The 13,117-nt window shown below is 34.3% G+C and overlaps 2 protein-coding genes across 2 annotated transcripts; both read left to right on the top strand.

The window, feature by feature from the left end:
• Positions 1-130: 130 nt before the first annotated feature.
• Positions 131-2,772, top strand: LOC113562934 (4-coumarate--CoA ligase 1-like). The gene is made up of 7 exons (XM_026973739.1): positions 131-253; positions 395-602; positions 757-1,235; positions 1,344-1,521; positions 1,702-1,923; positions 2,057-2,286; positions 2,396-2,772. The coding sequence occupies exons 1-7, from the start codon at positions 224-226 to the stop codon at positions 2,543-2,545; spliced, it is 1,497 nt and encodes a 498-aa protein (XP_026829540.1). The 5' UTR covers positions 131-223; the 3' UTR covers positions 2,546-2,772.
• Positions 2,773-3,811: 1,039 nt separating this feature from the next.
• On the top strand, positions 3,812-7,737 carry LOC105275895 (luciferin 4-monooxygenase-like). The gene is made up of 8 exons (XM_011333083.3): positions 3,812-3,902; positions 4,015-4,194; positions 4,329-4,536; positions 5,636-6,126; positions 6,238-6,415; positions 6,644-6,865; positions 6,975-7,204; positions 7,331-7,737. Exons 1-8 carry the CDS (start codon positions 3,870-3,872, stop codon positions 7,478-7,480), a joined length of 1,692 nt encoding a protein of 563 aa, XP_011331385.1. The 5' UTR covers positions 3,812-3,869; the 3' UTR covers positions 7,481-7,737.
• Positions 7,738-13,117: the final 5,380 nt, after the last annotated feature.

Below are 13,117 nucleotides of genomic sequence, written 5' to 3'. Positions count from 1 at the left end.
GAATTATTTTCTGGTATTTAACTTTGAGAAAATTAGTTCTAAGTTTCTCTAGCAATTATTATTTCAGAAGTAAAATTAAATTTAAAATCAACTTTAGGTAAAAATGCCAAATATCTATCAAGAAGTTGTCCGTAACTTCCGAATCAAAGACAACATTTTAATAGGACAAGAGTTACCGATAAGCAGAGAACCTATCAATGTGTCCGAAGTGTTACTCAAGACTATGAAGAGTAACCCAGATTGCATCGGCGAGGTATTTTAACCGATACTTTTTTAACTTCGCTGTTACAAAATAGTCATATCTTTGCTTATTGTTTATACTTTGAAATACATAAAAAGTTCTGCATAATAATCATTAAAATAAAATCTATTATAAAGAAACACAACTTTGCAGGTGGATGGTGTCACGGGTAAAAAGTACACTTACGCTGACATGAGCGAGCGTAGTATTAAGTGTGCTCTTTGGTTAAAGAAACAAGGTGTAAAGCCAGGTGATATAATCGGCCTTTGCAGCGACAACACTATGGATGCGGTCTTAATTATGTTGGGTACTATGTACATAGGCGCTATATCGAATACGTGGGACGATAAACTCTCCCTAAGTACATATTTTTCGTTATAACTATTTCTTTTTACGACTAAAATCTTACTATATATAGAACTATTAAAATTTATATTTCTCCATTTGACCTACTTCTTTATTAGAAATATACGAGTGAGATGAAAATCAAAGTTAAAAATTGCATTTCTATTTAGTAACAGCACGATACTTCCTCTCGGTAATATCACCAACGATAATCTTCGCGAACTCGTCAGTGGCTACGAGTCTGACGGAAGCAGCAAAGGAGCTAGGAATAAATATGAAAATAGTGGTTCTCGACAAGCTAAACGGATACGAGTTTTTTGACGACATCTTAAAGGGTCACGATACTCATGAGATCGCCGAATTTAAATGTGCTACAATCAGTAAGCCGGATGATGTTGCTCTTATCGTTCCCACTTCGGGTACTACAGGTATGCCGAAGGCTACTGAGATCTCGCATTTTTCTTTATACCATTGCTTGTCTCCCGAGAAAATCACCGAAATGGAAGGCCATATATGTATATGGGCACCCACCTTGCGTTGGCATTATGGCGTTCAGTTGGCATTCGAAACCATACTGGCACGCTCGACAAGAATTGTAGCACCAGATTGCAACGACGAAGTATATTTCGAATATATCGAAAAGTATAATGTAAGTAAAAAATAGTTTGTTAAATAAATTTAAAAAAAACATTTAATAACTATAACTTCGGAAACAGAAAATTTCTAATCTCCATGACTAATCTGTTTTAACTTCCAGGTAACATGGCTCGCTGCCGATCCGTGCATGTTAATCAAATCTCTCAAAATGAATTTACTGGACAAATATCGATTATTGACTTTGAAAGAAATTAGTGTTACCGGTTCTCTCCTCAGAAAGGAAATTCAAAAGGCAGTAAGCCATTACTTGCCACATGTTCTCATTCTAAATGGTTATGGTACGTCGATTGCAATTATGTTGAATTGCAAAATCTTTATGAACAGATTTCTTATAATTTAACAAAGATAAGCAATATTCTAAAATACATATTATTCTTAATTATTCTTAATCACGAATTTATCATCTATATTGCATCATATTATAATCGTTATCATTATTAATATATTAATACTTTCAGGAAGTACCGATTCAGCAGGTGACATCTGTGTGCAAGTCAAAGGTTGCAAATTGGGATCTATCGGTTTCGTGACGCCTAATGTTCGAATAAAAATAGTGGATATAAAAACTGGAAAAACTTTGGGAACCAATAAAACTGGAGAACTACGTGTAAAACTGCCGTGCGTAATGAACGGATACTATAAGAATCTTGAAGCGACCAAGAGGGCCTTCGACAGTGATGGTATTCAAACAAACACGATTTCAAATAAAATTTGAGTTATTCCGTAATCTTAAACTTTAAACGTGCGAATTACGAAAACAATGACAATTTGATATTGAAAAATAATAAATAACAGAAACACAAAATCGTTCAGGTTGGTTGTGCACCGGCGATTTGGGATATTATGACAAAGACGGGGAAGTGTTCCTCATCGACAGGATATCCGAGTTTCTTGCTTTCAGAAGCATCAACATCTCGCCTGCAGAAATCGAGTATGTTTTAGCGACACATCCGGCAGTGCTTCATGTGGCGGTGATAGGGATCCCTCACGAAATTGACGATCAACATGCAATGGCTGTCGTCTCTCTAGTGCCGGGTAAAACGGTAAGAGTCAATGTTCTCTATCACAGTAAATGCGGATAGAACAATCCTTACATGTGAGATTTATATTGTCGCGTCGCAGATATATTCACTAATTGAGTGTTTCGTGCAGGTAACAGAGGAAGAGCTTGTTACCTTGGTGGAGCAAAATATGCCGGACTATTGCAGACTTCGCGCTGGCGCTAAGATTCTCGATGAACTACCCCGTACGGCTACTGGCAAAATCGCGAAAAAGAAGTTGCTAGAAATGTTTGCCCATTAAAGCGATGAATTATACATGCTAAGAAAGCATCAAATTGTGTGAATCATGTTCTTTCTGAAAAATGTTTTGGAAATGTTTAAACTAGTAATTTATCTTATATGACGTTTATTAGAAGAATTGAGAGTACGAAATATATAAAATAATACAAATTACAAATTGCATAAGTCTCGAAAAATCAATCCATGAGCAATTCGTGTATTATGACCAATTCCCATCAAAACAATATTTAAATGCAATTAATGAAAATATATAATGTTTAATAAAAAATTACAATAAAATTGTTGATCAGAAAAGCTGTTAATTGTATCTTTTTCTTTGCTTGAATACGATTTCAATTCTGTAATGCTTTTTCTATTTCTTTAAAAAATTCGTACTGAAATTTCTCTCATCGCAATATTTCCTATCAAGCCTTCATTTTAAAGAATTTCAAAAAATTTTTCAAAGTGCTTTAAACAAATTTTAAAAAGATTTACAAACAATGTAAGACTCACGCATCGTCTATTTACGGTTACTCTCGTCGTGATTTACGATTCTCTCTCTCCCTTCCTCCCTCCCTCCTTCCCTTCCTTCCTCCCTCCCTCCCTCCCTCCCTCCCTCCCTCCCTCACTCTCTCTTAAGAGATCGTTCAAACACTTTTGACTTTACTTTTGACTTCAAAAGTGTTTTCCAATATCTTATTTTGAAGACTTATCAGTACAAGAGTCGATTTCTTATCACTCGTTAACAGGATATTGAATACAAAATATTTGTCTCGCAGAATGTCACGTCAAAACTTTTAAAGACTATTGTTACAGTAAATTTTCTATACATCGACCATTCCCTACAAATATGAAAAGAGATAATAAAGATATAATCATAAATCAGTAATATGGTTCAGTAATATTCACGTAACGTTATGATGTTCATATGACGTTACACTTTAAGCAAGCTGAAATGCATTACTAAATTTTCCAAGAAATACTTTCTCTCATAGATTAATATATTTCCTCTTTTTTCTCTCTTGTTCAACTTCTTCTTTCGATAATATCTTACAAGATATGGTATCCCCTCTTCCGCAGTGATTACTGATTCCGCGATCCTAATAACCAATTTTACGCGTCACACCTCTTTTTCTTTCTTAAATGTAATACCTGCAAAGACTTAAAAGCGATGTTGATAACCAAGATAGTCAATGTTGCTAAGATAGTCAATATTAAACACTTTTCGGTACTTCTGAGTGGGGGAACGATAAATGCGTACTAAATAGCTGGAATTGTACCAGTTCTGCCTGATCTTTCGAATCGAGTGTTTCCGTGATTCCGAATTTCCAAAAATATTTATCAAAATGTGCGACAAACAGACAACGGCTGATAACAAGGTACAAAAATGTTAAAAATTTTCAGTTGCCTATAAAACATATTCTCTCTTTGCAAAAAGAAAAATATATAAGTCTAATTATATTTATCATGGAACATATAATTTTGTATTAGATGCCAAGTTCATGTTGTATTAAGCCAAAGGATGGATCTGATTTGAAAAACCAGTTTCCTAAATTTCGAATCGAAAACAATATCTTAATAGGAGAAGAATTACCAGTAAAAAGAGACCCTGTTAACGTATCTGAAATATTACTCAATATCTTAAAAAGCAATCCAGAATGCATTGGCCAGGTATTTTAACTAATAATTCGAAAAAGAAATAATATTTTGATAGTTTCTGTTATCTTTTATATATGTGAAACTTGTCATATAATTAACAGGTGGATAAAATAAAATGTTACAAAATATAATTTTCTATTTTATAGATAGATGCGTTCACAGGTAAAAAATACACTTACGCTGACATGGTGGAACGTAGTATTAAATGCGCTTTGTGGCTAAAGAAACAAGGTGTAAAACCGGGTGATATAGTCGGTCTTTGCACCGATAATAATCTCGATGCAATTGTAATTATGTTGGGCACTATGTACATAGGCGCTATATCTAATACATGGGATCATGAGCTGTCCCCAAGTATGTAATTGTATTTATTTATTTGAATTATGCGAAAATTTGAATTATCAGAAAAAGCTATGATACGTGAAATATTTTTTACTTTGATGTGTCATATAGAATATTAATATTTAATATCTAATATAAAATATTTTATTATACATAAAGAAAAGTCCCCGATTATGAGATACCATATCGATTTTGCCGAATGTAAGGAAATCTATAGGCAGAATTTAAAAATGTAATACGTTATTTTGAAGAGAATTTAATAAGCTTTAGGTTGGTGAAATGAAAAATCTAATTTAAATATTATTTTTTCTGAAAATTAAAAAAATGTGAAAAAAGAGCTTTACGCAGGATCGAGAAAGTGTGCTCCTCATATAAGATACCTCGAGAAATCGGTGTTAAAAGTGCAAAATACATCAATATTGCAATTAAAAAACTTTATTAAATAGTTTTATAAAAATACTGCTGCCACAGCCTTCGCCAAATCTTCACGATTCCACTGTCGACGCTTCCTCGTTTCTCTAACCTCTATAGTCAGATTCTATAAAAATTAAATACAAAACTTCGTAATATAAATTCGTATTAACTTTTCTTTAACCTTAATGTAGTATTTTTTTTCTTTTTATTACACTACATAATCTTCATATTCGAGCAATAATTATCTCATATTAAGAGTACCCTGAATATCTCATTATACGAGCCACACGCCTAGCGGTTCCGCGATCATGAAATCTAACCTCTACAATTAAGCAATTCAACAAATCGCGTATTTTCCTGTTACTACGATTCTACTCTATCATTGCATACTGAATTTATTGCCAACCATTTCTTTATTATATAATAAACAAGGTTTAAAGACGTACCTCAAGTTCCTTTGACATGTTCACAATTTCACAAACCTTTTCTTGCAAAGGCTAAACGCAATAACGAACAATGAATTTTTCACTAAATACATTTTACACCAAGAGTAATAAGATCATGGTGGAACTAACAGATAGTGCTCACTAGTTTAGCAGAAACCCCATTATCTCATATTAGGAGCATATCTCATAATAGGGGATTCTCCTCTATAATTTCCAATTATATATTTAGTAACTCATTGATATTTATTCAGATACGGCAAAATACTTTCTTTCACTAACATCACCGACAATAATCTTCACGATTTCGTTATCGGCCGAAAGTCTAACGGAAGCAGCAAAACAGTTAAATATGGATATAAAAGTGGTAACCATCGATAAACTAAATGGATACGAGTCCTTTGAGGACGTTTTGAACACTCATGATACGTGCCAAATTGCTGAATTTAAATGTACCCCAATCAACAATCCGGATGAAGTTGCTCTAATTGTTCTCTCTTCTGGTACTACGGGCATGCCGAAAGCAACTAAGATTTCGCATACTTCTCTACACAACGCCATGTTTTCTCAGTCAAGCAAGGACATGAAAAATAACATTTGCGTATGGACACCTACATTGCGTTGGCACTATGGTGTCATGCTAGCATTCAACGCTCTCACAGCATGTGCTACCAGAGTTGTTACACCAGATTGCGTCCTTGATGATTTCACCATACAGCAATGCCAATTTATTGAAAAATATCGAGTAAGAAGAACATTAAAGTCAATTTTTTAAAGCCAATTAACGTTAGCGATGCCAGTAACATAAAAGAATGTAATTCTACGAATTATATTTTATTTTAACAACGAATTTCAGGTAACGTGGTTCGCTACTGATCCGTGCATGATGATCCAACTGGCTAAGACTGATATATTAGAGAAATACCCATTAACAAGCTTGAAAAAAATTTTATGTAGCGGTGCTCATTTAAGGAAACATTATCAAGAGATATTAGCTAAGAAATTACCACATGTTCTTCTTGTATGTTCCTATGGTAAGTTACAATTTAATCTAATAATATTAGATATATCATTTCGCATTTTTCTAAAGAACTTAAGAAAATTTTCTTTTGAAAATTTAAAGAAAACTTCATGACAAGAAAGCAATATTTCAAATAATAATTTAAAATATCTCTCACACGCATACACATATATTATTCACTTTTTTAATATAGCATCACAATTATTATTATTTAATTATTACTTAACTGTTATTATTTTAGGATCGACCGATTTCGGAGGTACTAGCTGTTGCCAAACCGAACACAGCAAACCAGGATCTGTAGGTTTTATAACATCTTGCACTCAATTAAAAGTAGTGGATGTAGACACGGGAAAAGTCTTGGGAGCTAATCAAATTGGAGAAATACATTTCAACGGGCCCTGCAAAATGATAGGATACCACAAAAACCCTGAAGCAACTAAACGAGCTTTCGACTCCGACGGTATGTGTCTCAGAAACACTTGATCACTTTGCAATATTACTTAGATGCCTATGAGGAATTACATTACGATGGAGAGATAGATGATCGATCTGAATACAAATTGCTTCAGGTTGGTTGCACACTGGCGATCTGGGATATTACGACGATGATGGAGAGGTCTTCCTTGTTGATAGGATATCTGAATTTATTCTCTTTCGGAGTATCAATGTCTCGCCTGCTGAAATCGAGGCTGTTTTAACAACTCATCCCGCGGTAGCTAGAGCGGCAGTTATAGGAGTGCATCATGAAATCGATGAACAACATCCAATGGCTGTCGTATCTCTCATGCCGGATAAAACGGTAACTGTTCCAGATTATGAATGAATGCTAATAGAACGGCAAACGTATTGTTTGAAATTCAAGTATGAAATTCAAGCTGTATCACAGATATCACATATATTTATCAACCAATGTTTCAATATACAGGTAACGGAGCAGGAACTTATCAATTTAGTGGAAAAGAATCTGCCGGATCATTGTAGACTTCGCGCTGGCGTTAAGATCCTCGATCAACTACCCCGTACAGGCACTGGCAAAATCGCGAAGAAACAGATTCGAGAAATGTTTGCGCATTAAAGCAATGAATTATGCATGCTACGAAAAAATCGAGTCACGTGAATCGGTTTTGCTGAAGCTTTCGTTGAAAGAAGCTGCGAGAAACGTTTGTGAATCAAAATGCACCAAACAATATACCTATATATATGAACTTGGTACTTCACTTTTAATAAATTAACTTTTTATTATATAAAATGTTAGTATTTCGTTTGTAATTGTTTGTAACAATAATCTGTTTTGTAGTTTACCGCAAATAAAAGTATACCACTTTGGAAAAATGCATTGCACTCGATTATGAAATAAAAAAATTTTAATAATATAAAATTATTATATACTTATACATATATGATAAAGTTTTCTTTCGAAACATTATTTATTTTTTACTCGTTTTTTAAACTGAGTGATGCTACGGCAACAATACTGATGCATCAACGATATCTTGATCTATCAAATACAACATTCTAACAGGCTGTTTCATGGCCGTGCCGGCTAGTGAAACAAGATTGTTACGCCTGCCTGCAGTTGCTGACAGCAATATTTGTGTATGGAATTTTCGTTTTTCCCAAACTGGACAACACAGAACAAGTCCCAAAATTTATATGTAAATTACGGAAATTGCAATTTTGTGATATCGGTAACACATATATAATCTCACTATGAAAAGAAAGCGCACAAGTATTATTATGTACAAAATTCTAAAGATAATATTTAAAGATAAGAAAATATTGAGAATAAACTCTATAATATAATATTGTATAAACTAAATAATTATCAAATTAAAAATTTCTGTAGATTTTCTAGATATTTATACATTTAATTTATACATTGTGTTAATTATAGTGAAATATATTCAAATAATCTCATAATTTTTATCTATTTGTTCATAAGAATATTTCGATTTACGTAAAATTTTCAACAAGATAAATATTGTTTAATGGAAAAAGTTTAAACCAATATTGTGAGATTATATAAACTTTTATGTATCTTATAAAAATGTTATTTGTAATATGTAATAAAATTCTTTGTTATTTCACTTTGTTTTCAACTCCCCTGCATTTATCTCGCTAATGATGTGGTAAATTAACACGCCAAATTACAACACGAGTTTCACATTCGATAATGATCGTTATATGCCTTTGCACAATCCGATGATCTTCCGCTTAAACAGACTTTCCTCTCGTTTATTCTGTTCAACAGATTTCTTGTATTTTCTCTCTTTCTTTTCTTTTCCTCTCGTTTCATGTTTTGCTCGATTCTTTCATTTTATCTCACAATACACACTCGGTGGATTGTCCGTATTGTTCGACAGCGTTAACAATGCGATATACTTTCGTGAAACTACGTGATGCTGCCATATTTAAATCTACCTTGCTTCGCGTAAGATTTCAGAATGATAACATTTTTTCTTAAATATTTTTTATAAATGATTCAATAATTTAATTCATATATCTTCTAGCGCTATTGCCATGCTTTTCACGAGCCGTTTATAAGTAAGAGATAAATAAATTGCGATTACGATTTGATTCTTTCTTTTACCTAATTACCAATTGTCACAAAAACATTAAATTATCAATGAAAGCCAATATGAATTAGTAATTTGAAATTAAATTATGAAATGACACATGTATATATCTTTTCGTATGAGGATAAGAAAACAGTAATCCTTCTCCAACTTATTTTTCGAAGTTCAAGCGGATTACTTTTGACGAGCATAAAAGCACACAAGGAGTAACAATACTTTTCTAGTTTAGACGCACCGCAGTTACGTCGCGCACGTTTTTGCATTTCTGCAAAAGCAGAGAGTTACTTCCCGCTAATGCTTTTCAGCGACATGCATATTTATTATTCGAGAGGGCTGAGGGGCAGAGATTCGCCATCTCTCCGATTTCAACGTCCCTCCCGGCATCGTGCACCGACGATTTTCTCTTCTCTCTCACCTCACTGCCAACAGTATCGCGCAGTTTGCAGTAAACTTTTAAAGAGCAACGCTTCTTTGTAGGAGGTGCTCGTTGAGTCGCGATGAGCATCGAGATCGAACGGTTCGCTCTAAAGGCGCACGAGCGCAATTGATTTCTAATCCGCGTGAACGTTTCCCTTTTTTACGAATACGCGCGCTCGAGGAAAGCAATATCTTTCATATCTTTGACGAGAAGGGAAAGCTCGTTCCCGACAAGCCGAATTATCGCTGGGTTTAATATAGTTTTTATCTCGCACACACGTACGCTGCGGATATATCAAGCGAGTCTTCGCTCGCCTCGGATTATATTTCTCTTTCGATTAAATTCTTTTACGAAGTTTTTATAGCGAACGTGCGCATTATAAGAGAACGAGTTGAAGGCGCGACGGCTTTGCAGAACATAACGGAAACGTAATGGAAACAGCTGGCAGAAGCTTACAGTGATTTCCATAAAATCGGACCATTAAGATTCTGCAGTTGGAAGCTGGAGGCAGTCGTTCGTCACGAAGAATATCTCTTGCAGGAACGAGAAATCAATATTTTGCAAAATCGAAGACCTAACATAACAAATTGAACATACTGAACGATTCGACTTCATTTTCTGCATAATAATATTTTCTTTCTTTACACTTTCCACCCGAAACATTTATTGTCATCTAATTGCAAGTTTGATTAAAATTCCAGTACAATCGACGAAAATAGAATTGCAGACGAGCCATATACATCATCATGCTTTCTTTGCTTTACCAGAAAAAAATATTTATTCAATATCCAGTGACCGCAGGCCATACCGGAACGCACGGTTTTTTTAAGCACTTCGATGTAAATTTTCGCGCGCATGTGCAATCCCATGTGCACATATATTAAAGAGAACGAGAGGAACAGAGGGGAACATGAAAAAAGAAAGACAAGAAAGAAAAAGAGAAACGTAGGAATAGGAATCGGGAGATAGACGCAATTGCGTACGCGCAATGCTTTTCAGTAAATCTGCACAAACACAGACGTGCACCTTTCATACCTTCGATTCGCTTTCCCAAGTCTCGTTTTCACTCTTTTATTGATACGCAAACGAACAAACCGCGAGCGTCGGTTCTATTCTCTGTTTTTCCATCCCTACAAACGAATACATAACGCATCCTCGATGCATCCGACCAAGTATGGTATGGATGCGACAGGAAAAACGTGACACTGTACGATATACTATGCTGTACAACAGAATATTTTCCTAATGTATCGGTATTCTTTCCCGCGCATGTCTGTCAGGATATATTTCGAATACGAGGTACAATCGAATACAAGACTAACTCGTCCTTCAACTACTAAAAAGATTTTAAAGAATTAAAAAGAAAAGACTAGAGAAATATTAATTATCTTCTTTCTTTTAACATATCTCATTAAAAAGACATAATCTTTACATTTTTCCCTCCTTCTCTATACATGTGATATTTCGGATAACTCGGACATATGTCGAGCTGCTGGTTGAAACGACGAGCGAATAAAAGCGATAAAAGCTTTACGTTATGTATAACTTCATAAAAATGTATAATACACTTTGTGAAAAATCTCGTCGTCCGATGTTTAATTTCCGGCTTTCGAACTTCTTGTTAGCGATTCAAACTTCTTTAACATCAAGAACTACTTCTCAAGGCAAATTCAAAGCGATATCTTCGCGATAAAAAAAAGAAATAGATATAGATGAATACGTTCATTGACACACACAGCACTTTTCATATTTCTGTCTCTTAGAAAAATATTCTAAATGTAATAAAATACAAAATTACAATTTTATAATCAACCTGTAAATATAAAGAAAAGAATTTTTCTGATATTTTATATTAATCCTAACTTTCACTTAGCTTTTCCTTTGTTCTTCCAAATTGTTATAAATTTATCATTATAGTTCTAATCAAGGCATAAAAGTAGACAAAAGAATTAAGAGAAAAAAGAAATACAAATTTATATTGCTGCATGCGCGTACATTGAATGTTGTGAGACGTTTTCATTGTCGAAACTCTCTTAGAAATCCACGAATATAAGTACGATAAATCAAGATCGTCCTATTCGCACGTGCCAAAACGACAATTCCATCGAACTTCGGCGCGCGGGAACACTTCGCGGCGCTAAATTGGATTATTCGCTCACCGAAATTTCTGAGCCATAAACCCTCGGGTGGCACCCATTTCCCATGGTTCACCGAGTAGAAAAAGGTAAGGTGGCGTCGTAAAGAGTTCGTATACACATATTCCTACAAACATTCCTATAAACGCTATAGTATTTTTTACGCTTCTAACTGCCGTAAGTCTTATCCGAGAACGTTCGCCATTGTTGTAAAACATCGTCTATTTCTATACCTATATTTTATATAATATATAAACGATCCATCAAAGCAAATAAATTTATTTCAAGAGTAACGTTACTAGGATTTTATCAATTAACGATATACAATTCTTAAAATATAACGCTATTAAATAATATTTAATTGTTCTTTAGTTATCAGATATAAATTATCAGATATTAGATATAAAATTCAAAAATGAAAAATACAGTCGTTTAAGAGTCGCTCATCTCTTTAGGAATATTACTACCAAGATAATATAAAATTTCCTTATCTCACTTCAATTTCGTTCAAGTACTTCTCGACCGATAAGTTATCTGAATATCATTTACTTAAGCTGTAAACCAGATATACGTCATAACAAAAGTCGTAACTGTGCGAAGTTCCCGGTTTCAAAGTATACGCGGGTCGCCAACAAACTAAGCGTCGACTGTTAAATATTCATACGAGCCTCGTCTACGGCGCCATTATAATATAGTCTTAGCTAATTCAGCTCGTTATCGCCGGAAACCAGTTCGAAGTAATTTCGGCTCAGCGAGCCAAGATGACTTCGCTGACTATTACAATTCCAAAGAGCGGGAGAGACGAGAAACGTTTATATCACGCTTAGATTGGCAAATTGAAAAAAGTCAAATCCAGTAGCGTAAGCATAAAATCGGAACACATTGTTGTCTTTAATTAATCCGCCTCGCCTGCTGCAACTCGCGTATGTGAAATTAATAAGCTCGACGTCGTGGTCGAAGTTACGGAAGTACGCTCGCCCCAGTGATATTACGGACTTAAATCTTCGATGAGGCTCTCGTAATAACTCGTAATACTCGTGGAAGTATATTTTAACGACACTGTGGAATTGCGAAGCAAGATTTCCGCACGTAATTACTCGATGCGCGCGGATTTAATCCTTGCATTTATAATGCACGCATATGTTTAAAAAAAAGTCCGAACCTATAATACTTTTTATATGCATTTAAATAATTTTTCAGTGATAAACACTTAGTCTTGCGATAAAATAATAATTAACTTTAAAAAGCTACATTTTGATAAAATAACTATATTGATTACAACATAACTGCAAAGAATTGCAGTGACAAAAAGAGAATAACAAAAATTATCAGAAATATCTCTGATGTAGTACAGTGAAAGTACTCGAAAATAAAAAGATAGGAAAGAAATCGTTACATTATTTTAATAGTAAATATTCGGCGGAAAAAGGAAGGCATAATGTAGATTCTACATGCAATACTTTCATGGTAGAAGCTCGTGATCAAAGTATCTACCCGCGATTCATGCAAGTTTTACAAAAGCCGTAAGAAGCTCCGGCTAGTGATCTATATTGCAGCTGGCCTAGTAAAAGCGAGCGAGTACA

Source organism: Ooceraea biroi, chromosome 11 (genome assembly GCF_003672135.1).
Source record: "Ooceraea biroi isolate clonal line C1 chromosome 11, Obir_v5.4, whole genome shotgun sequence".
Taxonomy (NCBI): domain Eukaryota; kingdom Metazoa; phylum Arthropoda; class Insecta; order Hymenoptera; family Formicidae; genus Ooceraea; species Ooceraea biroi.
Note: the sequence above shows the minus strand (reverse complement) of the source record. Positions and strands in the feature narration are given on the sequence as shown.

What these genes read in the sequence shown, in the direction of transcription:
- LOC113562934 (XM_026973739.1), top strand. Translation starts at nt 224, where the DNA reads ATGAAGAGTAACCCAGATTGCATCGGCGAG. An exon ending in ACCCAGATTGCATCGGCGAG is followed by an intron (nt 254 to 394) that starts GTATTTTAACCG and finishes ACAACTTTGCAG; the next exon opens with GTGGATGGTGTCACGGGTAA. An exon ending in AATATATCGAAAAGTATAAT is followed by an intron (nt 1,236 to 1,343) that starts GTAAGTAAAAAA and finishes TTTAACTTCCAG; the next exon opens with GTAACATGGCTCGCTGCCGA.
- LOC105275895 (XM_011333083.3), top strand. Translation starts at nt 3,870, where the DNA reads ATGTGCGACAAACAGACAACGGCTGATAACAAG. An exon ending in AGACAACGGCTGATAACAAG is followed by an intron (nt 3,903 to 4,014) that starts GTACAAAAATGT and finishes ATTTTGTATTAG; the next exon opens with ATGCCAAGTTCATGTTGTAT. An exon ending in AATTTATTGAAAAATATCGA is followed by an intron (nt 6,127 to 6,237) that starts GTAAGAAGAACA and finishes AACGAATTTCAG; the next exon opens with GTAACGTGGTTCGCTACTGA.